We start from the raw sequence: 25578 nt of genomic DNA, 5'->3' as shown, positions 1-25578 counted from the left end.
GCGGGGCGCACTGCGGCTCCCGGCATGCAGCGGGGCGGGGCGGAGCCCGGCCACACCCGGCATGGCGGCGGCGCGCGGCGGCCTGCGCGGTACCGGGGGGGACCGGGGGGCGAGGAAGGGACGGGAGGTGGGGGGGGGAACACGGGGACAGCGGGCGGGGACGGGGGGGAGGGGGCGGGAGGGGCGGGAGGGGCGCGAGCGGGGGGCGGGGCGGGATCAAGGACACGCCCCTTGGGTTTTGACCACGCCCTTTATAGCCTTGACCACGCCCGCTGTGGCGTTGACCACGCCCACTGTGGCTTTGACCACGCCCCTTTGTGTATAGACCACGCCCCTAGGGTTGGGCGCGCCGGTTTGGCGTGGCCACGCCCCTTTCTGGCTTGGCCACGCCCCTTCTGGCTTGGCCACGCCCCTTCTGGATTGGCCACGCCCCCCGCGCGGGTTTGGGGTCGCGCACCGGGACCGGGACCGGGACCGGCACCGGGCGCCCCCCCCCGACCCCCTCCGTCCCCGCAGGGCTCCTGGCAGCGGCCACCGGGGGGCTCCGGGGGGGGCCGCCCCCAACCCGGGGCTGCCACCGGCCCCCACCGGGACCCCCCCCGAGACCCCCGGGAGCCCTTCCCGAGGGCGTGGAGTACATCCCCACGCGGAAAAAGGGCAAGAACCCCATGAAGCCCATAGGGCTGGCGTGGTGAGTGGGATTTGGGGGCGATACCCCCCTCTAAGAGGGTCCCGGTGCCCTCCCGGTGCCCTCCCGGTGCCGTCCCGGTGCTGTCCCGGTGTGCCGGGGGGGTCCCCACGCTGTGTCCCCCCCTTTTTCTGTCCTATAGGGCCATCGGGCTGCCGTGCGGCATGGTGCTGTTCCTGCTGGTGAAGCGGGAGGTGGACAGGAGCCGCCTGCAGCAGCTGCGCGCCCGCCAGCACATGCAGCGAGCCACCGAGGGCCACTACGAGTCCGAGCGCTACCGCAGGGCGTAGCCGGGAACCCCCCCCCCCAAAAACAAAAAAAACAAACCCCAAAAACCAAACCCCAAAAGGAGCCAGGAGTTTGGGGCACGCGGAGTGGAAAATTAAAGTGGGTTTATTCGGTTTATAACGCCGCGCGCCCCCCACCCCACGGCACATCAAGGGGGGGACCCACGTTAAGGCACTGAATGGGGGAAGCCCCCCCCCCAGGGCTAGCCTTGGGGCGGGGGTCCCGAAGCGTTTTTGGGGCCGCCGCTGGCTTCAGAGCGTATTTACAAGCGGATGCGCCCCCACCCCATGATGGGAACCAGCCCCAATTCGCCCCCCCCCGGAGGGGCTGGCGGAGAGAGGAGCAGGTTGGGTGAGGAGGGGGGGGGGGGAAAAAGAAGCATTTTGGGGTCTGGAGGGGGGTTATAGGGTGGAGGGGGGGGGCTTAATCCCGGCCCACGATCTGCAGGAGGAAGGTGAAGATGTAGATGATGTCGGTGTAGATGGTGAGGGCGCCGTAGATGTACTCCTCGGGGCTCAGCGTGTTCTTCCGATTGCCCAGCACCAGCTGCGTGTCGTAGGCCAGGAACTGGGGGAAATAATAGGGGACGGGGGACGGGGGGGGGGTCAGGCAGAGGTGCCGGTGCCCCCCACCCCACACACCCCACCCCACCCCACCCAAGGGTGCTCCCCGCCGGCGGCTCACCAAGGTGAAGGCGATGGCCCCGATGGCCGCGTAGAGCATGTGGAGCCAGGGGACCTGCGTGGGGACACGGGGACAGGCTGGGGACACGGGGGGGGGGGAGGCCGGGGGGGGTCGCACGGCACCCCGCAGCCCCCCGCCCCCCAAAACTCACGTATTTGAAGGAGAGGACGATGGCGGTGACGATGCCCGTCACCATCACCACGATGCCCAGCACGCAGAAGAGCCCCGGGCACGACGTGAAGTCAACCTGGGGGGGTTAAAAGGCGTCACGGGGGTGTCCCACGGTGTCCCCAAATCCCCCCCCGTGGGGTACGTGTCTCCCCATCCCACACACCTTGGTCTGGAAGCAGAAGAGGGTGACGATGATGGCCACGATGGCGGTGATGAGCATGGCGATGAGGACGGCGTTGGTGCGGTACATGCTGCGGGACCGGGGGGGGCACCGAGCTCACCCCAAAGGCAGGGGGGTGTGTCCCGTGTCCCCCCCCCCCCCCAAAAAAAAAAACCACCCGGTGAGTACCTGGCGATGGTCCCCGTCATGAGCCCCATGGCCAGCGTCTGCGGGACACAAGGGGGGGGCTCAGTAATGACATGGGGGGGGCACATGGGACTGTCCCCAATGTGTCACCCCCACCCCCCCCCACGAGCCCCCCACTCACGAAGATGCTCAGCAGGATGATGTTCCACGGGAAGCGCCTCCTGGGGACGATAATAGGGGCAGCGGTGAGCCCCCCGCCCACACCCACGGCCCCAAAAACCCCCCACAGCCCCACAAACCCCCCCACGTCCCCATATGTCCCCATACGTCCCCCTCCCACCTCCCTTAGCCTCGCTCACAGGGGCTGGCCCCAAACCCACACCGGGATCCATGCCCTAAACGCCCCATCCCTCAATACCCAGAGGACCCCCCCCCCCACACCCCAAAACTCTGTTCCCCTTTTTTTTTGGGGGTGGTCCCCAAACTCTGTCCCCTTTTTCTTTTTGGGGTCCCCAGCACTCACCGGGGCCCCTGGCAGCAGGCCAGCACCAGGTAGGTGACCAGGAAGACGGCGCTGCGGAGAGAAGGAGAGGGTCGAGCTCAGCCCCCCCCCAAAAAAAAATGGCATTGGGGTCATCAGGGGGGTGGGGGGCACTCGGGGACCCCATACTCACTACGAGGCGTAGTAGATGGCCACGTTCCTCTGCACGAAGGAGCGCACGGGCGAGCTGTGGGGCGGCAGGGACGAGCAGTAAGTGGCGTGCGCCCCCCCCCCCCAAAAAAAAAACCAAACAAACCCCGATTCCCCCCCCCCCGTAGCTCACACGAAGGTGAACACGGCGATGATCCCCACGGTCACCAGCAGCTGCAGCGAGATGATGGCGTAGACCTGCGGGAGATTTCGGGGAGGGGGGGTCAGCACCCAGCCACGGTGACCCCCACCCAAAAAAAATTAAAAAAAAGGGGGTGGCCGCGTCCCGGCCCCGCACTTGCCTTGCGGATGAAGGTGTGCCGGACCCTCTTGTCGTCCCAATCGGCTGCCTGGAAGGGGGAGCTGCCCCCCATGCCCTCGCCTCCGTAGCCATCACCTACCCGAGGGGGGGGACACACCTTGGTGACACCCCCACGGACACCCCCTTCCCGGGACAGGGTGCTCAGAGCGCCTGGGAGACCCCCGGCACCGAGACATCCCCCATAACCCACCCCCCCCACCCCAAAATTAAGGGTCCCCCGCTTACCAAACCGCATGGGCATGGTGGGCATCCCCGGCTGCGGGTACCCCCCCGGTGCCGCGTACCCCCCAGGCTGTGGGTACCCCCCCGGCTGTGGGTACCCCCCCCCATAGTGGGGGGGCTGGGGGTAAGCCCCCGGCGGCGGGGGGTACAGCGGGTTCTTGTCGTCGTACGGGGGGGGCGCGTTGGGCTGCGCCATGCCGGCTCCTCGTGGGCACCCTAGGGGGGGGGGAAAAATGGGGACGTCACCAAGCTGCCAGCGCAGAAGCCGCCCTTTAATAGGGCTGGGGATCACGGCGGTGGCCCCGATGGCACCATCGGGTCAGTGGGAGCCCCGTCACCGTCCCCGTCACCGTCCCCGTCCCACATTCCCGCGCCCTGAGTCCCCGCTGCCCGCGTCAGGGCAGGGCACGGCCGCGCTGACTCAGGTGGCGACGGGGACGTGACCTCCAGGGCCACCCCCCGGCTATGGGGTGCCCCCCGGGGACGTGCCAGCCACTATTAGGGCGCCACTGTCACCCCCGAGGGGGACGAGGGGACGGGACCCCCGCGCTGAGCTCCCCCGCGCTGAGCCTCCGGCAGCCACCTGGGCTCAAGGCCAGCAGCACGGCCCCGGACAATGAGGAGGAGGAGGAGGAGGAAGAGGAGGAGGAGGAAGGCAGAACCTCCAAGGCCAGGAAAACAAGAGCGCTGCCATGAACCGCCGCCAGGCCCCCACCCTGACCCCGTGCCAGCGGTGACGTGAGGGCTGGGGAGGGGCAGGACGGCAGCGGGGAGGGGCGCGAGGGGCGAGCACCCCGCTGTCCGTGCGTCCCTTTCGGGGTGGGGGCGGCCGCAGCGTCACGTTTGGCACCGCGCTGATGGCACTGCCGAAAATAACCCGGCCACGTGGTGACCCCACACTTTTGCTTTCGCTGCCCGGCTGCTTCCCCAAAAGCTGCTGGCACCTCTCGGCCAACAACCCCGCACCCCACATTCCCCCCCCCCGGTCCCCCCCCCGGGTCCCTCTCCGGTCCCCTCCTGGCCGGGACCGAAGGCTGGAGCTTGAAACGGGGCCAGAACCTCAAAATCGAGCCCGGCCCAGGAAAAAACCCGAGGCAGAGGTGAGGGAACCAGCCCAACGGGTCCCGGCCGCACCCAGCCGCACGCAAACCCCCCCCTGCGTCCCGCCCAGCCCCATAACCACCCCCCCGGCAGCCCCACAGCGTGGCACGCCTGCGTCCCCAGGGCCACCCCAAATCAGCAGCGGGGTCACCTCCCCGTGCCCTTTGCCACAGGAGCCGTGCCACCAGCGGGGTCCGGCCCCACTGCCCCTTTTCCTCTTCCCCTGGCTGCCACCAAGACCCCGGTGCCCACGGATGGGGCCGTGCAGGGCACCGTGACTCAGCACCGATAAGCGGGGGGGGGGATTTGAGCCCCCAATGGGGGATTTTGCCCCCTCGCCCCGCTCCCCACAACACCCACCCGGCTCAAGGCCCTGCCACCAGCTCGGCAGGGACCCCGGGGTGCCCAGTAGGGCGCGGGGAGCAGGGCCTCCAGGTGGGGTCCCCACGTCCCTATAGCTGCCCCGGCTCTGGAAGGGCTCTGCCTTCCCAGAAGAGGCTGGGAACTGGTACCAGTTTGGCACGGCGCGGCGTGGCACGGCGTGGCACGGCTCGGGTCACAGTGCCACACACACCCAGGCTCGCTGCCCCCACCCAGCTCACCCCACACACGTCTGTAGGGTCTCAGCACCGCGGCTGCCCCTCTCTGCACCCTCACAGCCCCGTCCTGGGGGTGCCAGGCGCGTGGGACACTTGTCACCTCCTGTCCCCACACCGCGCCCCTGCGCTCCCCGGCACCCCGCAGTGCCCGGCCTCACCCCATAAGGCCACCTCCTGATGGGGACCCCAAGGGACACCCCGCACAGTGCCCAGGAGGCCACCGAGGTGTCCCAGCGGTGTCCCCAACCTGGCTCACCCCAAACCTCGCCCCGTTCCCCCCACGCTGTCCCCGGGACCCCGCTGTCCCCACGGTGCCAAGCGGGCACACGCAGCAGGACTTTGCCCCGGTTATTGGGATCCACAGGTTGCCTCGCAACGGGGTGGCAGCCCTATTCCCACGGGGCTGCTGCCACCGCGGGGACACCTTGGCGTGGGGTCCCCAAATAGGGCCGTGACCCCCTGGGGACAAAGGGATGGGGGGCGCACAGGGATGCCCCCCCCAGTCCCGGGCCCCCCAGGCTGCCCCCCATCCGCTCCAGGAGGCGCAGAGGAAGGCGCCAGCCTGGGGCCACACCTCGCAGGGCCAAATCCCAAAAATCCCAAATCCCATAGGAGTGGCGCGTTCCTGTGGCTCAGGGAGGGGACCCCCCCGCCACCGCCCTGCCACCCCCCCCGGGACACCCGGTGCCGTGCTGGGACCCCCCCCACCCAGTGCTGGGATCCCCGGGGGGCGAGCGGGGTTAATGGGATGGGGGCAGTTTGGCACCGGGGGGGGGGGACCCCAAATTGCGCTGGGGGGCTCCACCCAAGCCGTGGGGGGGCTCCGCGCCCCTTCCCCCGCTCCCCCCCGGTACCGGCGGTGTGGGACGGGGCTGGGGGGGCGGTGTACCGAGGGGGGGGTCCCGGTACCGGGGGTCCCGGCGCTCCCCTACCTGCTGCGCGCTGCTCCGCCGGGCTGGGGCCGCTCCGCCGGGACCGGGACGGGGCGGGGCGGGGGCGGTCACTGCCCGGAGCCCCCCCCCTCACCACCGGGACCCGCCCCGGGGCCCCCCCCGGTTCCTCCCCGCTCCTCTCCGCTCCCCCTGGCGGTGGCGCCCGGTGCCCGGTGCCCGGGGCGGGGGGGGGCACCGCGGGGACCCCCCCGGGGCTGAGGACGGGGACAGGGGCAGGGAAACGGGGGGCGCGGGGGGGACACCGGGGGGAACCCCCTGTCTCGGCTGTGACGTCACTGAGGGGTCCCCCCTCCCCGTGCGTCATTCACAAAGGGGCGCGCGCGCCGCCGGCAGGGGGCGCGCGGAGCTGGCGGGAAAAACGCTGCGGGGGGGGGGGCGCGCCGCTCTCCGATTGGCTGCCTGGGGGGCGTGGCGCGCCGGAGAGGGGCGTGGTTTGAGCGGGGGGGCGTGGCCTCGGGCATGGCGGGGGCGCGCTGCCGGGGAGCGGCGGCGGCGCCCGGCACCGGGACCGGGACCGGCACCGGGGTCGGGGTGTGCGGGCTGGGGGCGGCCGCTTGGCTCAGCCCGGCCCTGCGCCGCTTCGCCGCCGTGCTCATGGCCCTCGCCGGGCCGCTGCTGTTCCGCCTGGGGTGAGTGAGTGAACGCAGGGGGAGCGGCACCGGCACCGGCACCGGCACCGGGGGGGGGAGCCGCCAGGGGAGGTGCCGCTGCCGGTGCCCCTCGGTGCCGCTCAGCCCCGGGGGTGTCACCGCCCTGGGGGTGTCTCAGCCCCGCTCCGTGCCCCTCCAGCCCTCGGGCCGTGCCCCCCCTCCCCCGGTATCCCCCCGCCGGGCTCCGGTGGGGCTGAGCCCTTCGTGCCCCCCCCCCCCCTCCAGCTCCCGGAGAGCCCCGGCCGCCGCCCAGGGGCAGCGGGGGGGTGAGGGCACGGCTGCAGCCGCCTTTGTTCTGCCTCCGGCCGAGGGAGCGGCGAGCCCGCCCCCCGCCGTCCCGGAGCCCTCCTGCAGCCCCCCCCCCCGGGGCCCTCCCCAGCCTCCGGGCTCGGGGTGCAGCCCCCCGGGGTAAGGGGGCGAGGGGAGGCTCCGTGCCCCCGGTTGTGGAGCTGGGACCCGACCCCGTTCCCCGTGTCCCGGGGTGGCGATGGGCACCTTTGGCCACTGCTGGTTGTCCCCTGGCTGGGCTCATTGCGATCGTTAATGATGCAATCGCTAATTGCACCTGCCCTGCTAATTGCACCCCTCTGTCTCCTGCCCTATTTCCTTGGGCTGCCCCTCTCCTGCCGGGGGGTGCCGGGGGCATTTTGGGGAGCCCAGAGGAGAGGCAGCAGCCCCGGTGTGCAGGACACACGCGTCCTGCTGCCACCACGGGGCAGAAACGGCCTTGGGGCCGCAGGGACCGACCTGACCCCAAGGTTTCATCTCTCCCCGCTGCCCCTGCCCGGGCCGTGAGGTGGTGGCCGGTGACCGAGCGAGGGGGACTTTGTGCCCGGGGAGGTGGCCTTGGGCTGGGGACGGAGCCTGGCGCAACCCCGAGCGTTGCACATCCTTTGTGGCCCCAGTCCCTGTCCCCAGCCCCGAAGCCGCCCTATAAACAGGGTGTCCGGGCACCCTCGGGGTCTGTGGTAGCTGGCTGCGGCACGTGCCACCGCGCTGTCTCTTGCTTCCCTTTTCTCCAGCCCTGCTGCTCTGCCTTCCCCGTGGGGCACCCCGTGCACCGTGGGGACAGCGGGGGACACTGGGTGGCTGGGGACAACGCTGGGAGGCGGCGGCTGGCTGCTGCGATAACCCCCCCGCCCCGTGCGCACACCCTGATAACGGGGGTGGGAAGCAGCAGGAGCGCATCGGGACCCCCCCAGTGCTCTCCGCAAGCACCTGGCCGTGCTCCCAGCGCTTCCCAAATGGGCTGGGGGCCGGGTGGGCTCCCCTGTTGGGGTGGGGGCTCACCGGGTGTCCCCCCCCCCACACCCCAGGTACAGGCTGTACGCCCGCACGCGGCTCGGCTTCCTCTTCTACCGGCGGCAGGTGAGGAAGGCTCGCCAGCGCTTCCCCCACGGCCACTCCGTGGCCCAGCCCCTGGGCTTCCGCGGTGAGTTACGACCCCGACCCCAATTCGGGGCTGGTGTGGGGTGGGGGGGATGCTCGGCCTCGCCCCCCACCCTTTTTTCCCTAGCATCTAGGGGCTTTTTTGTGATGTCTGTCTGTCCGCCCGGCCCTCCCCAGGGGTGAAAATCGTGCCCATCCCCGTGCTGGCCAACAACTACAGCTACCTGGTCATCGACACGGGTTCCAGCCGCGCCGCCGTGGTCGACCCCTCTGACCCCATAGCCGTGCAGGTGAGACCCCCCCCAACCCGGCCATGGGGTTTGGGTGCCCTTGGGGAGGGGGCTCTCTGGCTTTTTGGGGGCAAATCCGCCCCTAACCCGCAGTCCTCGGCGCACGGGGCATGGTGAGGGGATTTGGGGTGCGTGGAGGTGCCCCCCCCCCCAACGTTTCCCCCAAATCTCTGCCCTGCCAGGCTGCCATCGAGGAGGAGGGGGTGACGCTGGAGGCCATCCTCTGCACCCACAAGCACTGGTAAGGGGGAAAGGGGGGGGCGAGGGGGGGTTCTCCGTGCGCCAAAAGGGTGCTGGGGGACCCCTCGGGGTGGGGTGGGGACCCCAAAACAGAGGCTTCTTGGGGGCTCGGGGGGGCACGCAGCGGTGCCCAGGGGCGCGGTGTTTGCTGCTGGGGGTGCCCCTACACCTACCCCACGTGGAGGGGGGGGCACCGACCTCTGTGCCCGCAGGGACCACAGCGGGGGGAACGCGGAGCTGCGCCAGCGGCACGGCGCCTGCAGGGTGTACGGCAGCGCCCTCGACGCCATCCCCGAGCTCACCAAGTAAGTCCCGACCCCATACCTGCACCCGTGACCCCCCCACAGTGCTCGTCACCCCCCCACCACGCCCCACAGATCCATAGGGTGCGCACCAGTCCCTGCCCCACCTCCCTCACACCCGTTCCCAGAGGCTGGGGATGCCCCGGGGGGGCCGTTTCGGGGTGCTGGGCGTTTTGGGGTCACCCTGACGGTGCCCCCCCCGGCTGGCACAGCCCCCTTGGTGACAAGGACAAGGTGACGGTGGGCTGCCTGACCTTCGAGGCGCTGGCGACGCCGGGCCACACGGTGGGCCACACGGCGTTCGTGCTGGACGCGGGGCCCTTCGGGGGCCCCCCCTGCCTCTTCTCCGGGGACCTGCTCTTCCTCGCCGGCTGCGGTGAGTAAAAAAAGCGCAAAATGAGCCAGGATTTGGGCTGGGGAGGGGGAACAGTGGGGTTTTTTTTGGGGGGGGGACCGCCCCAGTGATGGGCAGTGCGCGTGGGTCCAGGCAGGCTGTTCGAGGGCTCCCCCGAAACCATGCTGGCCTCGCTGGATGCGGCCGTGGGCTTGGGAGAGGACACCCTGCTGTGGCCCGGTGAGCATCAACCCCCCCCAAAATCCCCTCCCGCACCCCCAAACTGCCCGTTCCCATCGTTGGGAGGCGGGGGGGGGATGCTGAGGGTGCCCCCCCAGGGCACGAGTACGCGCTGGAGTGCCTGAGCTTCGCCAGCCTGCTGGAGCTCGACAACCCCGCGCTGGAGCAGAAGCTGCTGTGGGCGACGCAGCAGCGGCAGGAGAAGAGGAGCACGGTGAGCACCGAGGGGGGGGCACATCCTCACCCCCCCACATCCCCTCCTTATCCCCTTGTGCCTCCCCCACCCCCCAAATTCCGCTCGCCGGGGGCTGCGCCCTGCGATTGGGGTGGTCGGAGAGGGGGTGCCGGGGGCGCTCGGGGCTGAGCGCATCCCCCCCACACCCTTTTTTTTTTTTTTTTCTTTTTTTTTTTTTGGGTGTCCCCCCCCCCCCTCCCCAGTGCCCCTCCACGCTGGGCGAGGAGCAGACCTACAACCCCTTCCTGCGCACCCACCGCCGGGAGCTGCAGGAGGCCCTGGGGCTGCATCGGGGCAGCGGGGAGCCCCCCGACGCCTTCCGCGCCCGCGTCCTCAAGGAGCTGCGCAGGCGCAAGGACCTCTACAAAGCCACCTAGGGGGTGCCCCCCCCGAGATATGGGGACCCCCCCTCACCGCCAGGACTGTGCCGTCGTTGCTGTGAATTTCCCCTCCTGTGGGGGGGGAGAGGATGGAGCCCCCCCCGTGCCACCCCATAAGCGTGCGCCCCATAAGCGGACTCTCCTCCCCGTTTCTCCGCGCCTTGGGGTCACCTGGGAGCACCTCGGCCCCCTTCCTGGGGGGGTCACAGCCCCCACCCCATAGTGCTGGCACTGTAGGGACAGCACCAAGGGCTTTTTTCCCCTATTCCCCCCCCCTGTTTTTTCTGGGAGTCCCCACTTAGCAGCGCACCAGCTCAGGGACCCCCCTGTTCCCCAGGCAGCGCCGTGCGCCCCCCTTTTTGGGGTGGGGGGGGCTGGGAGGGACCCCAAACACACACTGGCATTGGGGTCACGGTGCTGGGGGCAGGACGGACACCCCGGAACCCTATAAATAAAACCCCGGATCCGATTTGTACCCGCTCAGCCCCTCCCTCTGTGTTTGGGGGGGGGGCTCCATCCCAAAATCTCTATGGGATCGCTGGCCCTTTAAGAGGCAGGGCCGGGGGGTTGCCATAGCGACGGCTGGAAGCGTTGTGGGGGGGGCGCCTCGGCTGGAGGGGCCAGGTTTGGGGTCGGGAGGGGGGAATTTGGGGGAGGATATGGGATTTGGGGGGGATTTGGGGGAATTTGGGGGTGCACCGGGGGGCAGTGGGGCCACGGGGTGGGGGGGCTCTGCTCCCCTATAGGGTTACACGGCTGAGCTCCTGGGGGAGTGCTGGGGGGGCTGGGGGTCCCTGCGCCCCCCCACAGTGAGATTTTTGGGATCAGCCCCCCCGTGTCCCCACAGAAGACCCCAACCCCATGGAGGGAGCCGCCAAGTTCCTGAAGCGCATCGGTGGGTGTCCCCAACCCCCCCCCCGTGTCCCCAATCCCCCCCCCGTGTCCCCATCCCCTTACCCTCCCCAGGACGTGCCCCCCCACACACACACCCTGACCCCATATGGGGTCGGGGGTCCTGGGGAAGGGTCTGGAGGGGGGGGATTTGGGGCCAGCTGGGTGACCGCGTATTTGGGGCCAGGCCCCGAGGAGCTGGAGCGCTGCCTGTTCCCGGAGACCCTGGCGCTGGTGGCGGCGGGGGGCCGCGGGGGGGGGCACCTTTGGGTGGGCGCCAGACCCGCACCCTACAAGCGGGAGGGGCAGCGGGTGCGCAGCTGCCTCCTGGTGCGCGCCGAGTGCCGCGGGGCGCTGGACGGCGTCCCCTTCTGCAGCACCCTAAAAGGTGAGACCCCTAAAAAGGGGGAGGGGGGGGGGAAGGGTTTTGGGGTGGCGCCCCCAGATTTGGGGTCGTCCTGGTCGTCCTATTTGGGTGGCAGCGGGGCTGTGCCGTGCCAGGGTACGTCACCATGCGGCTGGAGACCCTGGAGCAGGAGCAGCACCAAAGCCTGGAGGTGAGCGGCGTGGCCCCCACGGGGGTGGCACGACCCCATTGTCCCCCCCGTTTCCTGGATTTAGGGGCACTGCACCCAGCCCCATGTCCCCGTCCCCTGCCCCGTGCCACAGCCGGGACGGGGAGGGAGCACCCCAAAACCTCCCATGGCCTCGGGACTTTGGGGACGGGATCCCCCAGCCCCATTGAGGATGGCGTGGGGGTGGCTCTGCCCCCAAAACCCCACAGTTCGCAGCGCACCCCATAGAGAGGAGGACCCGCATGGTGCAGCAGCCCTGCGGGATGGCCGTCACCGTCAGCACCCGCGAGGGGAAGGTGAGGCTGGGGGGGGCGCAGCGGGGTCCCCCCCCCCTCTCCAAGAGATTTACGGTGCCTGGGGGCGCATCCCGAGCAAAGGGGGGGGCTGCCCACCCTGTGGGGTGCCCCATGGGGTTTTTTGGTGTCTCCGCAGGCAGAGCCCCGCTCCCGGGACTTCTCCTACGGCTGGGCCTCGCTGGGGGGGCTGCTGGGGGAGGCCGCCAGCCTCCTGCTGCTGCGGGTGCTGGCTCGCCGCCGTGCCGTGCCCCCTGGACTCATCTTCCCAGCCATCGACAGCGAGGGGCACCTCGGCACCGTCACCTACGTGAGCCCACCCAGCCCCTGGGCAGGTGGCGTTTTGGGGGGAAGGATTGGTTTTATGGGGTGGGGGTGACCCTACGGGGTGTCCCTACAGCGTGCCCTGGGTGCGCAGCGGCAGCCGGGGGGCTCGGCGGAGGTGGAGGTGGTGGTGCTGGAGCGAGCTGTGCGCACCAAGGAGGGCGTCCCCGCGGTCTGGCACAGCAGTTTCCTCCCCAGCGGGTACGGCTGGGACAGGGGGGACCCTATTTGGGGTCGGGGGGGGGCACACCCGTGGGGTTTGGCACCCAGCGGGGTCCCCGTCCCGCAGGCGCTTGGCTCGGCAGCTGCAGGTCGGGTGCCCGGTGCTGGCGGTGCTGCAGGATGAGGATGTCCTCAGCGAGAGGGGTACGGAGCGGGGCTGGGGGCTTTTTGGGGGCCGGGAGGGGGTTTAGGGGGGGGGACACACACACACGAGGTGCCTTCTGCGTGCAGCCCAGGCCGAGCCCCAGCCCGCGTTCCCCAAGCAGCCCCTGGAGTGGGAGGAGGACGCCCAGCTGCGCTCCTGGTTCCTGGATAGGAAGGTGAGGAGGGGTCTTGGGGGGTGGCACGGAGGTGGAAAGACCCCCACAAAACCCCCAAAAAAGCTGGGAAAAGGCACGGGGACGCGGGACGGGGGTGCCCACCTCGTGTCCATCCCCCCCCAAACACGCAGGAGGAGCTGCAGGCGTCCCACGGCACCTACGCCCGGCGGCACCCCGAGCTCGCCGCCCTCCTGGCCGATTTCCTGCAGGCCCTGCTGCTCCGCCAGCCCCCCGACCCCCTCCCCTTCGCCGCCCGTTTCTTTGCCCCCTTCGCCCGCCGCCACCCCCCCGGCCCCCCCTTCGCCTCCTCCCGCAGCCCCCCCCAGGATTAAAGCCCTCGGTGCTGCGCCCGCCCTGCTCCGGTGTCTTTTTTTTGGGGGGAAACTGAGGCACAGAGGGGGGTGGGCTGCATCCAAATCCCCCCCAAAAAACCCAGAGCGGTTTGGGGCCCCCTGCTCCCGCTTCCCCCCCACCCCAGGGTGCGTTTGGAGCCGCCTGTGCTTGTGCAACGCGCGCCCGCTTCCTCCTCGCTCCCTCTCCGCTGCCCTTTCCCCTACCCCAGCAGGGACCTTGCCCCCCCCCGCGCCCTCCCCCAGCCGTGGGACACCGTCCCCATGTGTGTCCCATCCCCCTTTTCCAGCACCGAGAGGCAGTGGGACCCCCCCCAAGGATGTGCAGGGAGGGGGGGCACACCTGGGCACGCTCCCACCCCCCTGGGGGTGTGCGCAGGGTTGGTGCCCCCACCCCAAAAAAAAAATAATGTGTGTGGGGTGGGGAACCGAGACCGTGCGCACCCGCAGCACCCAGGGCTCCCTTTCCCAGCCTGGGTCAGCGAGGGGGGGGGACACGCTTCTTCCTCCTCCTCCTCCTCCTCTTCCTCGGGGGGGTTTTAAGAGCTGGGGGGCGGGCGCTGCGCCCAGTTTCGAGGCGAGGGCCCCAGCACCATGTCCGGATCTGACCCCACTGTGGCATCGCTGGAGCCAGGTGAGCGCCCCCCCCCCCAAAAAAAAACCCCACCCAGCTGCCAGGGGTGCACCCCAGGGTGCTGGTGGGGCAGGGACAGGGACGGGGACAGCTTCGTGGTGTCCCCACCGCCCTGCCCCGAGGCGTGCGTGGCTTTGGGGCTGCTGGGGATGGGGGTACCGGGGGGCTGCCACCTCCCCCGGGCCCCAATCGCTGCCAGGAGCAGCGGGGTCGTCCCGCTTTGGGCTGACCCCGGGGTGTGGGTGGCTGTGGGATGGAGCTGGGGAGCAGCGGGGTCCTCGTCCCCACATCCTCCTCCTCCTCTTCCTCCCCTCCCAGGTCTCGCCGGGTCCCTGAACCGGGTTCAAGGTGATCCTGGCGATGCCCCCGGCCCCCCGCAGCCCCCCGGGCGCACGGCTCAGCCCTACCTGGACGAGCTCGTCAGCATCCCCAAAAGCAGCGGGGTACGTGGGGCTGGGGGTGTGGGGTCGGGGACCCACCCTTGAGGACCTCGGTGTCCCCCGAGCCCTGGCTGAGCCTTGAAGCTTTCCTAATGGGGGAAACTGAGGCACGGGGAGGGGGCGCCGAGCCCCGTGGGAGCCCCCCCAGCGGCTCTCCAAGGGCGGAAGGGAGAAGGGGAAGGGATGGGGTTGTGAAAGGGCTCGGGATTGCGTGGGCACCGTTAACGGCAGCCCCGGGACCCTCCTGGGGAGGGGGGCGCCCCCAAACAGCCTGCGACGAATCCCCCTCCACTTTTGGGATCCCCATCCCGTTTGGGCTCGGGGTCCCACTGCCCGGGTTGGCACAAAGGGAGCGGGGAGGGGAACGCCCGCCGGGGCTCCCCAGCACCAGGAGAAGGTGGCAACTGGGAGCCACTGGTTTTAACTGGGAGGGGGGGTGGCGCTCCCGTCCCCAGCCTGGCTTCAGCCTGAGGAAGCTCTGGGCTTTCACGGGGCCCGGCTTCCTGATGAGCATCGCCTACCTGGACCCGGGCAACGTGGAGTCCGACCTGCAGTGCGGGGCCGTGGCCGGCTTCAAGGTGAGCCCTAGGGCTGGGGGGGGGACACGGATCCCGATCCCATCCCCTGCCCGGCCCCCGCTGCCCTTCTCCTGTCCCCAAAACCCCCCCCCCAGCTGCTGTGGGTGCTGCTGTGGGCCACCGTCCTGGGGCTGCTGTGCCAGCGCCTGGCCATCCGCCTGGGCGTCGTGACGGGCAAGGACCTGGCTGAGATTTGCCACCTCTATTACCCCAAGGTGAGCGGCCGGGAAGGGGGGGGGGACACGGCACCAGCGTCCCCATCCCGTTTGGGGACACCTGAGAGCGTCCCGGCGTCGGCAGCCGCAGCAGGGCGGATCCTGCCCGGCCCAAGCTGGGACTTGTCCCCGTCCCGGAGCACCCTGAGATCCCAAATGTGGTGTCCCCGTGTCCCCGAGCCGTGTCCCCGTCCCCGCCAGGTGCCCCGCGTGCTGCTGTGGCTCACCATCGAGGTGGCCATCATCGGCTCGGACATGCAGGAGGTGATCGGGACGGCCATCGCCTTCAGCCTGCTCTCGGCCGGCCGGTAACCCCCCCCCTCCCCTCAATGGGACCCTTTTGGGGTGCCGCCACCCTCACCCCACCGGGGTGGCCCCCCGACCCCTTTCGTTGTCCCCATCCCGCAGCATCCCGCTCTGGGGCGGGGTCCTCATCACCATCGTGGACACCCTCTTCTTCCTCTTCCTCGACAAGTACGGTGAGTTATGGGGTGTGGGGACACCGAGGAGGGGATTTCCCCCCTTGGGGCCGGCACCGGTGCCCCCCCAGCCCAGCCACCCACCCCCACAGGGCTCCGCAAGCTGGAGGCTTTCTTCGGCCTCCTCATCACCATCATGGCCCTGACCTTCGGCTACGAGGTAAAGGCTTTTAGGGGGGGGTTAGGACATCCCCATCCCAGCCTGGTGCTGCCGGGGGGGGCCTGCTAATGGGGTTCCCCGTCCCAGTACGTGGTGGTGAGGCCGGCGCAGCTGGAGGTGCTGCGGGGCATTTTCCTGCCCTATTGCCCGGGCTGCGGGCGGGAGGAGCTGCTGCAAGCCGTGGGCATGGTGGGGGCCATCATCATGCCCCATAACATCTTCCTCCACTCCTCCTTGGTCAAGGTGAGCAGGGACCGGGGTGGGGAAAATCCCAAAACTCGGGGGGAAGGCGCACGGTGAGGGGGTCACCCCGCGGGGTCACCCCACGGGGTCACCGGGGTGGTGTGGGGAAAAATCCCCAAACTCGGGGGAAGGCGCACGGTGAGGGGGTCACCCCGCGGTGCCACCCTATGGGGTCACCTTATGGGGTCGCCCCACGGTGCCCAGACCCGAGCCATCGACCGGTCGAAGAAGGAGGAGGTGCGGGAGGCCAACACCTATTTTTTGGGCGAGTCCTGCCTGGCGCTCTTCGTCTCCTTCCTCATCAACCTCTTCGTCGTGGCCGTCTTCGGCCAAGCCTTCTACCGCCAGCGCAACGAGGACGTGGTGAGGGGCTGGGGGGGGGTCACCCCATGGGTGTAGGGGTGGTGTCCTCACCCTCCCCGGATTTATGGGGTGCCCTACACGTGCCCGTGGTGCTTTCCAGCACAACAAGTGCATCAACAGCAGCGTCAGCCGCTACGCCAACATCTTCCCCCCCAACAACGCCACCGTCTCCGTGGACATCTACCAGGGGGTGAGCGGCACCGGGGAGCCGGCCTTGGGGTGGCCCCCGCTGGCCCTACAGGATCCCTGTGCCGAGTTTTGGGGTCCCCCTACAGGGGGTCATCCTGGGCTGCTATTTCGGGGCGGCGGCGCTCTACATCTGGGCCGTGGGGATCCTGGCGGCGGGGCAGAGCTCCACCATGACGGGGACCTACGCGGGGCAGTTCGTCATGGAGGTGAGGGCAACGGGGGGCAAATATCCCCCGGGGGGGGCAAATATCCCCTGGGGGGGGCTGGGCAGGGAGTTTTGCCCCCCCTCTGTGTCCCCAAGGGCTGGCATTGGGGTCCCCAAGCGCCCCAATCGGGGCAGTGCCACCCCAGGGGTGCCCCGTCCCCAAGGGTGCCCCGTCTCCGGGGGTGCCCTACATGGGGTGCTGCTTCCCTAATGAGCTCGTTAAGCTTAATGAGCGGGAGCTGACATCTAGTGGGGTCCCGCAACCCAGCTGGGCACCCCAGGGGCGCAGAGGGGAAGGGTTTGGGGTTTTTTTTGGGGTGTCCCCAGGGCTTCCTGCGGCTGCGCTGGTCCCGCTTCGCCCGCGTGCTCTTCACCCGCTCCTTCGCCATCCTGCCCACCCTCTTGGTGGCCGCCTTCCGGGATGTCACCCAGCTGACGGGCATGAACGACCTCCTCAACGTCCTACAGAGCCTGCTGGTGAGGGGGGGGCACCCTTGGGACCCCCCCCCGACCCCCTGAATGCCCCCCCCTTCCTCACCCCGTCTCCTCCCAGCTGCCCTTCGCCGTGCTGCCCGTCCTCACCTTCACCAGCCTGCGCCCGCTCATGCACGACTTCGCCAACGGGCTGTGAGTTTTGGGGAGGGGGGGGACACCCCAAAAAACCCCTATATCCCCAAAACCCCCCGTCCCATATCCCCTGGGTGGGCAAAACCCCGCTGCACGCCCCTTATGGCTGGCTATAGGGTGGCCTATGGGGGAAAACACCCACCGGGGGGGTGGCGCACGGTGCCGGGGCCGTGCCCCCCCCCCCCCTAAAATTTGCGCCCCCAGCCTGGGGAAGGTGCTGATGGCCCTGATCGCGGGGCTGGTGTGCGCCATCAACATCTACTTCGTGGTGGCCTTCCTGCCCACCCTACGGGGCCCCGCTTTCCTCGCCCCCCTGGGGCTGCTGCTGGCCGCCTACCTGGCCTTCATCGCCTACCTGGTAGGGTTTTTTTTGGGGGACACCCCCTTGGGGGGGGCACGGTGGCCTTGTCCCCACCCCGCTGAGGTCCCCGTTTGCCCCCCTGCAGCTCTGGACCTGCAGCATCGCCCACGGAGCCCCCGCTTGGGCTCGGGGCCGCCACGGCCGCTTCGCTTTTGGGGTCGCCCCCGAGCCCCCCCCGGGGGTGGCGGGGTCGGGGTGATGGGGTGGGGGCGCTGGCACTGTCCCCCCCCCCCATATATACACACACCCTACACAGCCCCCCTTTTACCCTTTTATTGGGGTGCACCCCAATTTGCTGAGCCCCCCCTAGGTGGGGGGGGACCGGATTAAGGGGATGGGGGAGTCGGATTAAGGGGATGGGGGCACAGATTAAGGGATTGGGGGGCAGATTAAGGGGGTTGGGGGGCGGATTAAGGGATTGGGGGGGTGTATTAAGGAGGTTTAGGGGCGGATTAAGGGGGTTGGGGGGCGGATTAGGGGGATGGGGGCACAGATTAAGGGATTGGGGGGCGGATTAAGGGGGTTTGGGGGCGGATTAAGGGGGATTGGGGGGCGGATTAAGGGGGATTGGGGGGCGGATTAAGGGGGATTGGGGGGGCGGATTAAGGGGGATTGGGGGGGCGGATTAAGGGATTGGGGGGGCGGATTAAGGGATTGGGGGGGCGGATTAAGGGGATTGGGGGGGCGGATTAAGGGGATTGGAGGGCAGATTAAGGGATTGGGGGGGCGGATTAAGGGTTGGGGGCACAGATTAAGGGATTGGGGGGCCGGATTAAGGGGGTTTGGGGGCGGATTACCGGGTGGGGGGGGCCTGTCTTGAAGTGCCTCAGCCTCCCCTTGCCAATTACCGCTAATTACCCCCCCGGGCCCGCTAATTAGCAGCCGGGCACCCTGGGGCTGGCCCTGGGGGGGGTCCTCCCGGCTTGGGGGGGGGGGGGGAGCCCTATATATGTGTGTGTGTGACCCCCCCCCTTATGGCGGGGGGGGGGGGGGCTGATAAATGGGATCTGTGCACCCTGCCCTGCGCCTGGCTCCTTTTGGGGACCCCTTGGGTGGGGGACAAAGGGGGGGGGGCAAATTTTGGGGGGGGGTGGGGGGCAAATTGGGGAGGGGGGGGGGACACAGACACCTTGGGGGGGGTCCCGGGGGGGTCTCAGCCCTTTTCCCACAGATGCAGGGTTCGGGGGGGGGGGGGGGTGCTGGGGACCCCGCCCCCATTCCCCAAAATTTCGACCCCCCCCCACACCAGGGGGGGGTCCCTGGTTCAGCCCCCCCCCCGCCCCCCCCCCTTACGAGACGATCCCCGCCCGTTTCAAGGCCCCCCCCACGTCCCAAAACAGCCCCCAAAAAACCCTTTTTTTTAAAAAAAAAAAAAAAAAAAATTTTTTTATTATTTTTTTTTTGGGGGGGGGGTCGGGGCTGCCCCTGTGCCCCCCCCCCCCCTTTCCTTTTACCCCCTCCCCCCCCCTTCGGCCCCGCGCTTGTTTATGTGAAGAATTTCCCCTCCCTTAAAAGGGCGACGGCAGGGGCGTGGGGGCAAGGGGTGCCCCCCCCCCCCCCCCCAAAAAAAATAATTAATTTTAAAAACCACAGCGGCTGGGCCCCCCCCTCTCCGTCTATGTGTCCGGGGGGGGCGAAGCTAAAAATATAGATGGCTTTGGGGTGTGGGGATATATGGGATGGGATTAAGGAGGGGGGGGGGGACCGCTGCGTGGAAGGGGGGGGGGGTGAAAGGGAAGGCGGCGTTGCCCTTTTAAGGGGGGGCCTTGAAACCGCGGCGGGCTCCATGTTGCCGGCCCCGCGCAGGCACGCTCCATGTTGTAACAAAGTTTCCTCCGCGCCCCGGGGGGGGGGGGGGCAGCGCCGGGGGGGGGGGGGGCAGCCCCGCCACCCTCCTCAGCCTCGGCCTCGGCCCTTACCGGTGTCATTAGCGGGGGCTTAATTGGGTGTCGGTGGCCCCCCCGCCCCCCCCGCGGGGCCCATGGACCAGCAGTCCATCATCGCCCAGGTTAGCAAGGAGGAGGGGAGCGCGCCGCTGCAGGAGAAAGGTAAATTTTTTTAGGGGGGGGGGGGTTTGGGGTGTGTGTGTGTGTGGGGGTGGGGTTGATTGTGGGATGACCCCCCCCCAGCGGAAAGAAATTGGGGCGCTGAAAAAATTGGGGTGGTCCCAAAGGGATTAGGGCGCCCCCTAAAGGAGTGGGATCCCCCTCCCCCCCCCCCCAAAGCAATTGGGAACCCCCCCTAAAAAAAATTGGGACCCCCCCCCAAAGAAATTGGGATTTCCCCTAAAGAAATTAGGACCCCCCCTAAAAGTTGGGAAGCTCCTAAAGAAATTGGGGTGCTCCTAAAGAAATTGGGGTGTCCCTAAAACAATTGGGACCCCCCCCTAAAGAAATTAGGATCCACCCTAAAAGTTGGGACCCCCCTAAAGAAATTGGGACCCCCCCCCCAAAAAAAAAGGGGATGTCTCTAAAATAATTGGGACGCCCTCTAAAGGAATTGGGGTGCACCTAAAACAATTGGGACCCCCCCCTAAAGAAATTGGGACCCCCCTAAAAACTTGGGAACCCCCCCTAAAGAAATTGGGGTGCTCCTAAAGAAATTGGGACCCCCCCTAAAAAAAATTAGGACCCCCTAAAAACTGGGATGTCCCTAAAAAAAAATTGGGATGCCCCCTAAAGAAATTGGGATGCCCCTAAAACAATTGGGACCCCCCCTAAAAAAAATTGGCACCCCTCCTGAAGAAATTGGGACCCCCCCTAAAGAAATTGGGACCCCCCCTAAAAAAAGTTAGGACCCCCCTAAAAACTGGGATGCCACTAAAAATAATTGGGACCCCCCCCTAAAGAAATTGTGCCCCCCCTAAAACAATTGGGACCCCCCCCAAAGAAATTGGGGTGCCCCTAAAGAAATTGGGACCCTCCCTAAAGAAAATTAGGACCCCCCCCTAAAGAAATTGGGATGCCCCTAAAACAACTGGGACCCCCCCTCAAAAATTGGCACGCCCCTAAAGAAATTGGGACCCCCCCCCCAAAGAAATTGAGACCCTCCTAAAAAAATTGGGACGCCCCTAAGAAAATTAGGACCCCCCCTAAAGAAATTGGGACTCCTCTAAAAATTGGAAAGCCCCTAAAAAAAATGTTGGACCCCCCCTAAAAAAATTGGGGGTGTTTTGGGGGGGGGGGGTCATGGATCCCAGTGCCCCCAGAGGACCCCCGGGCCCTGCTGGGGCTTTGGGGGGGGGGCAAAACCCGGGGGGGGGGCGGCTGGAGCCAATGGGGAGGCCGAGCTGCGGGCAGGGGGCGGGGCAAAGGGCCTCAAGCCACGCCCCCACCGCCAGGCCCCGCCCACTGACCCCCCCCCCCCCCCAAGGGGTCCATCTGGGGTCACCCCCACCCCCCCCAGGCGGTGCCCCCCCCACCCCCTATAGGGTCCCTAACCCTGGGGGTTATTGTAGGGTCTCCACCAAAACACTGCCCCGGGGCCTCTTTGGGGTGCCCCCCCTGCTCGCTGGGACCCCCCCCATTTACCGGGACCCCCCCCCGATTTAATGGGCCCCCCCCCCAGGTGCCCAGAGCCCCCCCGCCACCAAGAAGCCGCGGGGCCGCAGCATCCTCCAGTCCCTCTTCTGCTGCCTGTGCCGCGATGAGGCCGAGCCCTTCTCCGTCAACAACAACGCCCCGCTGCTGGCCGAGGAGAACGGCGCCCTGCCCAAGGTAAACCCCCCCCCCCCAAAAAAAATAAAAAATAATGGGGACCCCCCCCCCAAAAAAAAAAAAAATTGGACCCCAAAAAAAAATTGGACCCAAAAAAAAATGGGACTCCGAAAAGAAATGGGGATGGCGCGGCACCGTGGGGGGTACCCGGCCACCTTGCGTCCCCCCCCCGCGTGCCAAAATGAAATTTAAAAAAAAAGGGGGGGTCTCCTGCTCGCCCATGGGGTGGGGGGGTCCTTCCTGACCCCCCCCCGCGCTGTGCCCCCCCCCCAGGCCGCCGCCAAGCACCTCCTGCCCGAGCTGAAGCCGCAGGACGCCAGCAAGCTGTGCGTGGTCATCGACCTGGACGAGACGCTGGTGCACAGCTCCTTCAAGGTGGGTCCTGGGGGGGCGGGGGGGGGTCACGCTGTTAAGGTTGGGACCCCCCCAAAAATAAAAATCAACCCGCACTGACCCTGCCGTGCACCCCCCCCCCCGCAGCCGGTGAACAACGCCGACTTCATCATTCCCGTGGAGATCGACGGCATCATGCACCAGGTACCGGGGCGCACCGCTGGGCAGGAGAAGGAGGGGGTCCCATTGGGGTGCCCCCCCCCCCCCTAAATAGTGTCCCCCCACCCCCAAATCGTGTCCCCCCCCCCTCTCCCAGGAGAGGCCGGCCCCGGGTTCAAGTAATCCAGGATAGGCTGTGTGCTGGCAGTCAGCCTGTTCTAGGTTACTTGGCTCCGGAGCCCGCCCGACGCTTCGCCGAGGAGGTGCCGGGGTCACCGCGCGGCCCCCCCAGCCCCGCGGCCCCTCTCCCCGCTCGGGGAGGGGGTCCCAAAGGGGTGGGCATGGGGTCGGGGGGGATTTTTGGGGGCTCCCTCAGCTCCCCGTGCCCGCAGGTGTACGTGCTGAAGCGGCCGCACGTGGACGAGTTCCTGCAGCGCATGGGCGAGCTCTTCGAGTGCGTGCTCTTCACCGCCAGCCTGGCCAAGGTGGGTGATGCCCCCCCCACCCCAAAAAAAAATGGGTTTGTCCCCTCCCCGGGGGGTGCCGGCCACCGCGGGGCCCCTCTTGGCCACCTCTCCACGGGCGTCACCAGATTGTGGCCACCGTGGGTCCCCTTTGGCCACCCACCCGTGGCCACCGCGGGTCCCCCTTTTTGGCCACGCGGCGCTTTGGGCACCGCGGGTCCCTCCCCACGGACACCACGCGTCCCCCTTTGTCCCCCCCCGGCCCCGGGGGTGTCCCCAATGACCCGCGGCTCCCCCCCGCAGTACGCCGACCCCGTGGCCGACCTGCTGGATAAATGGGGGGCTTTCCGGGCCCGGCTGTTCCGCGAGTCGTGCGTCTTCCACCGCGGCAACTACGTCAAGGACCTGAGCCGCCTGGGCCGCGACCTGCGCCGCATCATCATCGTGGACAACTCGCCCGCCTCCTACATCTTCCACCCGGACAACGCCGTACGTCACCCCGCCGCGGGTTTGGGGTTGTTTTATGGGGTGGGGACAGGGCGCCGAGGTCCTGATCCCGGTGCCCTGTGCGCCCCCGCAGGTGCCGGTGGCCTCGTGGTTCGACAACATGGCAGACACGGAGCTGCTGGACCTGCTGCCCTTCTTCGAGAGGCTCAGCAAGGTGGACGACGTTTACACAGTGCTCAAGAAACACCGGACTAACAGCTAGTGGCCCGCGGGACCCGGCGGCGGCAGCTCAGGAGGGGGGGGGACAGGGTTTTTTTATCCCCCCCCCCCACCCCGGCCCCGCTCACCCTCCCCGTCTCCCCTTTCGCTCGCTGCTGCCGCGGTGACGGCCGCCAGGAGCTGGGTGCCCCCCTTGTCCCTGCAGAAAGGGGGGTCCCGGGGGGGGGACTTCTGCCGTGCTGTGCTGGGGACATGCCGTGGGGGGGTCCGTCCGCCCCCCCCGCCTCCCCTCTCCATCCCGTGCCCCCTCCCCGAAACGGTTCTCAGGTCCTGCTCCCCACCGTGGAGTGGGGAGGGGGGGGCAGCAGCTGCTGCTTTCCACTGCCTTGTTTTTTTTTTTGGGGGGGGAATGTGCCTGGCCCCCCCCCGATGTGGGTCCTGTTGGTGTCGGGGTGTGGGGTGGCTGCTGTGCCCCCAGCCCCTTTGTGATCACCTGGGGGGGGGGGACACGTCTCCACCCCCCCCCTGTGCCTTCTGGTGCCCCCCCACCTCTTCGGGGGGGGATTTTTAGGGGGGGCAGCGTGGCCTCTGGGCTGAGCCCCTGGCTGTAAGCGCCCCCCCCACGTGCCTTGGGACGCCAAGTCTCCGTGTGTCCCCCCCTCACCAGCAATATAGGGCCGCCTGCCTGGGGGGGGGGCTCCTAAATCACCCCCTCCAACCTCAGTTTCTTCCCCCGGGGGGGGTCTGTCTGGTGGCCTCCCCCCCCTCCCAGTTACGCTGCGTCAATGGGAGCCCCTCCGGCTCGGGGGGGGCCACGTGCCCCCCGTCCCCACGTGGCGCCCCCAAAGGCTGTGACTCCGGGGTTTTGGGGGACCCCATCCAAGCCTTAGCGTGCCCCCCCGGCCCCCCCCGGCCTTACACCAGCCTCGGGCCCCCCCTCACCCCAGCCTCGAGGGGCCAGGGGCTCTCAGGGAGGGGGGTGTCTCTTTTTATTATTATTTTTTTTTTTGGAAAGGGGGGGGTTGCGGTTTTTTAGGGTCGCTATATGGACAATGTCTGGTATATTTTTAGGGGGGAAAAAGCAACGGTTTCCCCAAAATTCAAGGGTGCCTTTTTACCGCTGTGCCAGGGCAAAAAGGGGGGGGGCCTTTTATATTTTATTTTTTTTTTTTGGGGGGGGGGGAGAGGATAAGGGATTTTTAACTCTCCGTTGCTGTCCGTCCGTCCGTCCCCCGCGGGTGCTGCCCCTCCCCAAATGCTGGGGGCCAAAGCGGGGAGGAGAGGGGGGGTCCCCATGGGTCTGCCCCCACCTCGGCCCCCCCCCCCCCAGCGAGCTCAGCACTTTATTAGACAAGTCAAACGGCACCGGCACCCGGGGGGGCACCCTTGGGTGTCCCTGGGGGGGGGGGAGGGGTTTGGAGGGGGGTGGGGGCGGCGTGCGGAGATGGGATTGGGGTGGGGGGGTGGGAAGGGGGGGGCTGGGGACCAGATCCAAGTGCCTTGGGGTGATTAAAGCTGTCCAAGCCTCCTGGGAAGGGGCCCGAGCTGCGGTGTGGGTGTGCACGCGCCGGTGCTGGGGGTGCAAGGGGGGGGCGCAAGGGGGGTGTTTGAGCCCCTGGGGGTGCAAGGGGGGGGGTGCGAGCCCCTGGGGGTGCAAGGGGGGGGGTGCAAACCCGTGCACGGGTGCCCGGCTGCGTGCGCACACGCGTGTGCGCCCTGGGGCCCCCAGCCCCTCTCCGTGCCCCCTCGGTGTCCCTTGGGCAGGGGGGGCGCACCGGGGGGGGTTGGATTTCCCCAATTTCCCCCCCCCTCAAGTGAGGTTTTGGGGCCCCCGTAAGGCTTGGGGGGCAGCTGGGGGGGGTGTTGCGTGGCTTGGCCCCACGCCTCTCCTCCTTAATGAAGTCTCTGTCCTCCCCGGTGGCTGCGCTAATTGCTGAGTTCATTAGCGGCCCTGCCTGCGGGGCTGGCCGGGGGGGGGGGGGGGGGGCCAGGAGGGGGGGTCCCCGCTGTTGTGTCCCCCCCCCCTCACCCCTGTGCCACCAGCGGGCTCAGCCCCGCGACGCGGCCACCGAGCGGAGAGCGGCCACCAGGGTCCCCCCCCCAAAAAACTCAGCCCCACACCCCAAAGGGGGGCTCTGCGCCCAGGTAAGGGGGGCACGGCGTGGGTGGGGGGTTGAGGGGGCACCCATTTTTGGGGGCTGGTCCCCCCCAGGGTGGCTGAGCCCTCGGTGTCCCTTTGGGGTTCCCCGGGGCCACGCGGGCGCAGGATGCGGCACGGTGCTGGCTCAGCAGGGCGGGGGCGATAAGGCTGCGATAATCCTGCGATAAGCACGGGATGGGCGATGCCAGGGGCATGCCTGTCCCCGCTGCCAGCGTTATGGGGCCCCCCCCGCGTCCCCAAAGACACCCTCGGGGTTGGGGGGCAAAGGACGGGGTCGGCTCAGCCCCAGCGCAATGGGTGGGTTGGAGCCGGGGAGGGGGCGGCAGGAGAGCCCCATCCTGGCACTGCTGGAGGGTCCCCAGCTGGGGGTGTCCCTGGGGTGTCCCCGCCGGCCACATCCAGGGCTGGTGGCAGCTCTGGGTGCGTGCGAGGCCGGGGAGCCAAACGGGGAGCGAAAGAGAAAGCGAGCGGTGACGGGCAGGAGCCGCCCCGTTCCGGCAGCCCCAAGCCTGGGTGAGGCTCAT

The 25578-nt window shown here is 68.4% G+C and overlaps 5 protein-coding genes across 6 annotated transcripts; 4 read left to right on the top strand and 1 right to left on the bottom strand.

Moving 5' to 3' along the window:
• Positions 1-2: 2 nt before the first annotated feature.
• On the top strand, positions 3-10561 carry PNKD (PNKD metallo-beta-lactamase domain containing). Its single transcript, XM_084523050.1, has 13 exons — positions 3-89; positions 517-691; positions 831-977; positions 4308-4473; positions 6339-6655; positions 7993-8108; positions 8243-8355; positions 8538-8596; positions 8808-8900; positions 9110-9273; positions 9385-9471; positions 9570-9823; positions 9910-10561. Exons 1-13 carry the CDS (start codon positions 62-64, stop codon positions 10081-10083), a joined length of 1893 nt encoding a protein of 630 aa, XP_084379176.1. The 5' UTR covers positions 3-61; the 3' UTR covers positions 10084-10561.
• Positions 1064-6345, bottom strand: TMBIM1 (transmembrane BAX inhibitor motif containing 1). The gene is made up of 12 exons (XM_084524398.1): positions 6006-6345; positions 3377-3589; positions 3132-3226; positions 2963-3027; positions 2813-2866; positions 2662-2712; positions 2320-2359; positions 2181-2218; positions 1995-2082; positions 1812-1907; positions 1661-1714; positions 1064-1543 (listed from the first exon to the last, which is right to left on the bottom strand). The coding sequence occupies exons 1-12, from the start codon at positions 6328-6330 to the stop codon at positions 1400-1402; spliced, it is 1263 nt and encodes a 420-aa protein (XP_084380524.1). The 5' UTR covers positions 6331-6345; the 3' UTR covers positions 1064-1399.
• A 305-nt stretch (positions 10562-10866) lies between the features above and the next one.
• On the top strand, positions 10867-13285 carry CATIP (ciliogenesis associated TTC17 interacting protein). The gene is made up of 9 exons (XM_084524298.1): positions 10867-10981; positions 11165-11365; positions 11479-11534; positions 11762-11848; positions 11985-12155; positions 12246-12370; positions 12459-12535; positions 12623-12711; positions 12843-13285. The coding sequence occupies exons 1-9, from the start codon at positions 10948-10950 to the stop codon at positions 13041-13043; spliced, it is 1041 nt and encodes a 346-aa protein (XP_084380424.1). The 5' UTR covers positions 10867-10947; the 3' UTR covers positions 13044-13285.
• A 306-nt stretch (positions 13286-13591) lies between these two features.
• Positions 13592-17855, top strand: SLC11A1 (solute carrier family 11 member 1). Of its 2 annotated transcripts, XM_084524124.1 has the most exons (15): positions 13592-13695; positions 14014-14138; positions 14591-14713; positions 14809-14928; positions 15130-15236; positions 15337-15407; positions 15500-15567; positions 15655-15810; positions 16015-16173; positions 16274-16363; positions 16449-16568; positions 16895-17044; positions 17121-17194; positions 17399-17552; positions 17641-17855. In XM_084524124.1, exons 1-15 carry the CDS (start codon positions 13656-13658, stop codon positions 17752-17754), a joined length of 1671 nt encoding a protein of 556 aa, XP_084380250.1. In that variant the 5' UTR covers positions 13592-13655; the 3' UTR covers positions 17755-17855. The 2 variants fall into 2 exon arrangements, with proteins under 2 accessions (XP_084380250.1, XP_084380251.1); XM_084524125.1 differs by lacking the exon at positions 14809-14928.
• A 1560-nt stretch (positions 17856-19415) lies between these two features.
• On the top strand, positions 19416-23992 carry CTDSP1 (CTD small phosphatase 1). Its single transcript, XM_084524396.1, has 7 exons — positions 19416-19603; positions 21123-21271; positions 21545-21646; positions 21752-21808; positions 22156-22248; positions 22531-22716; positions 22808-23992. The coding sequence occupies exons 1-7, from the start codon at positions 19537-19539 to the stop codon at positions 22934-22936; spliced, it is 783 nt and encodes a 260-aa protein (XP_084380522.1). The 5' UTR covers positions 19416-19536; the 3' UTR covers positions 22937-23992.
• The last annotated feature ends 1586 nt before the right edge of the window (positions 23993-25578 follow it).

The sequence above is a fragment of the Aythya ferina genome, assembly GCF_964211825.1.
Source record: "Aythya ferina genome assembly, chromosome: 6".
Taxonomy (NCBI): domain Eukaryota; kingdom Metazoa; phylum Chordata; class Aves; order Anseriformes; family Anatidae; genus Aythya; species Aythya ferina.
The sequence above is the reverse complement of the archived record's forward strand: the minus strand, read 5'-3'. Positions and strand labels throughout refer to the sequence as shown.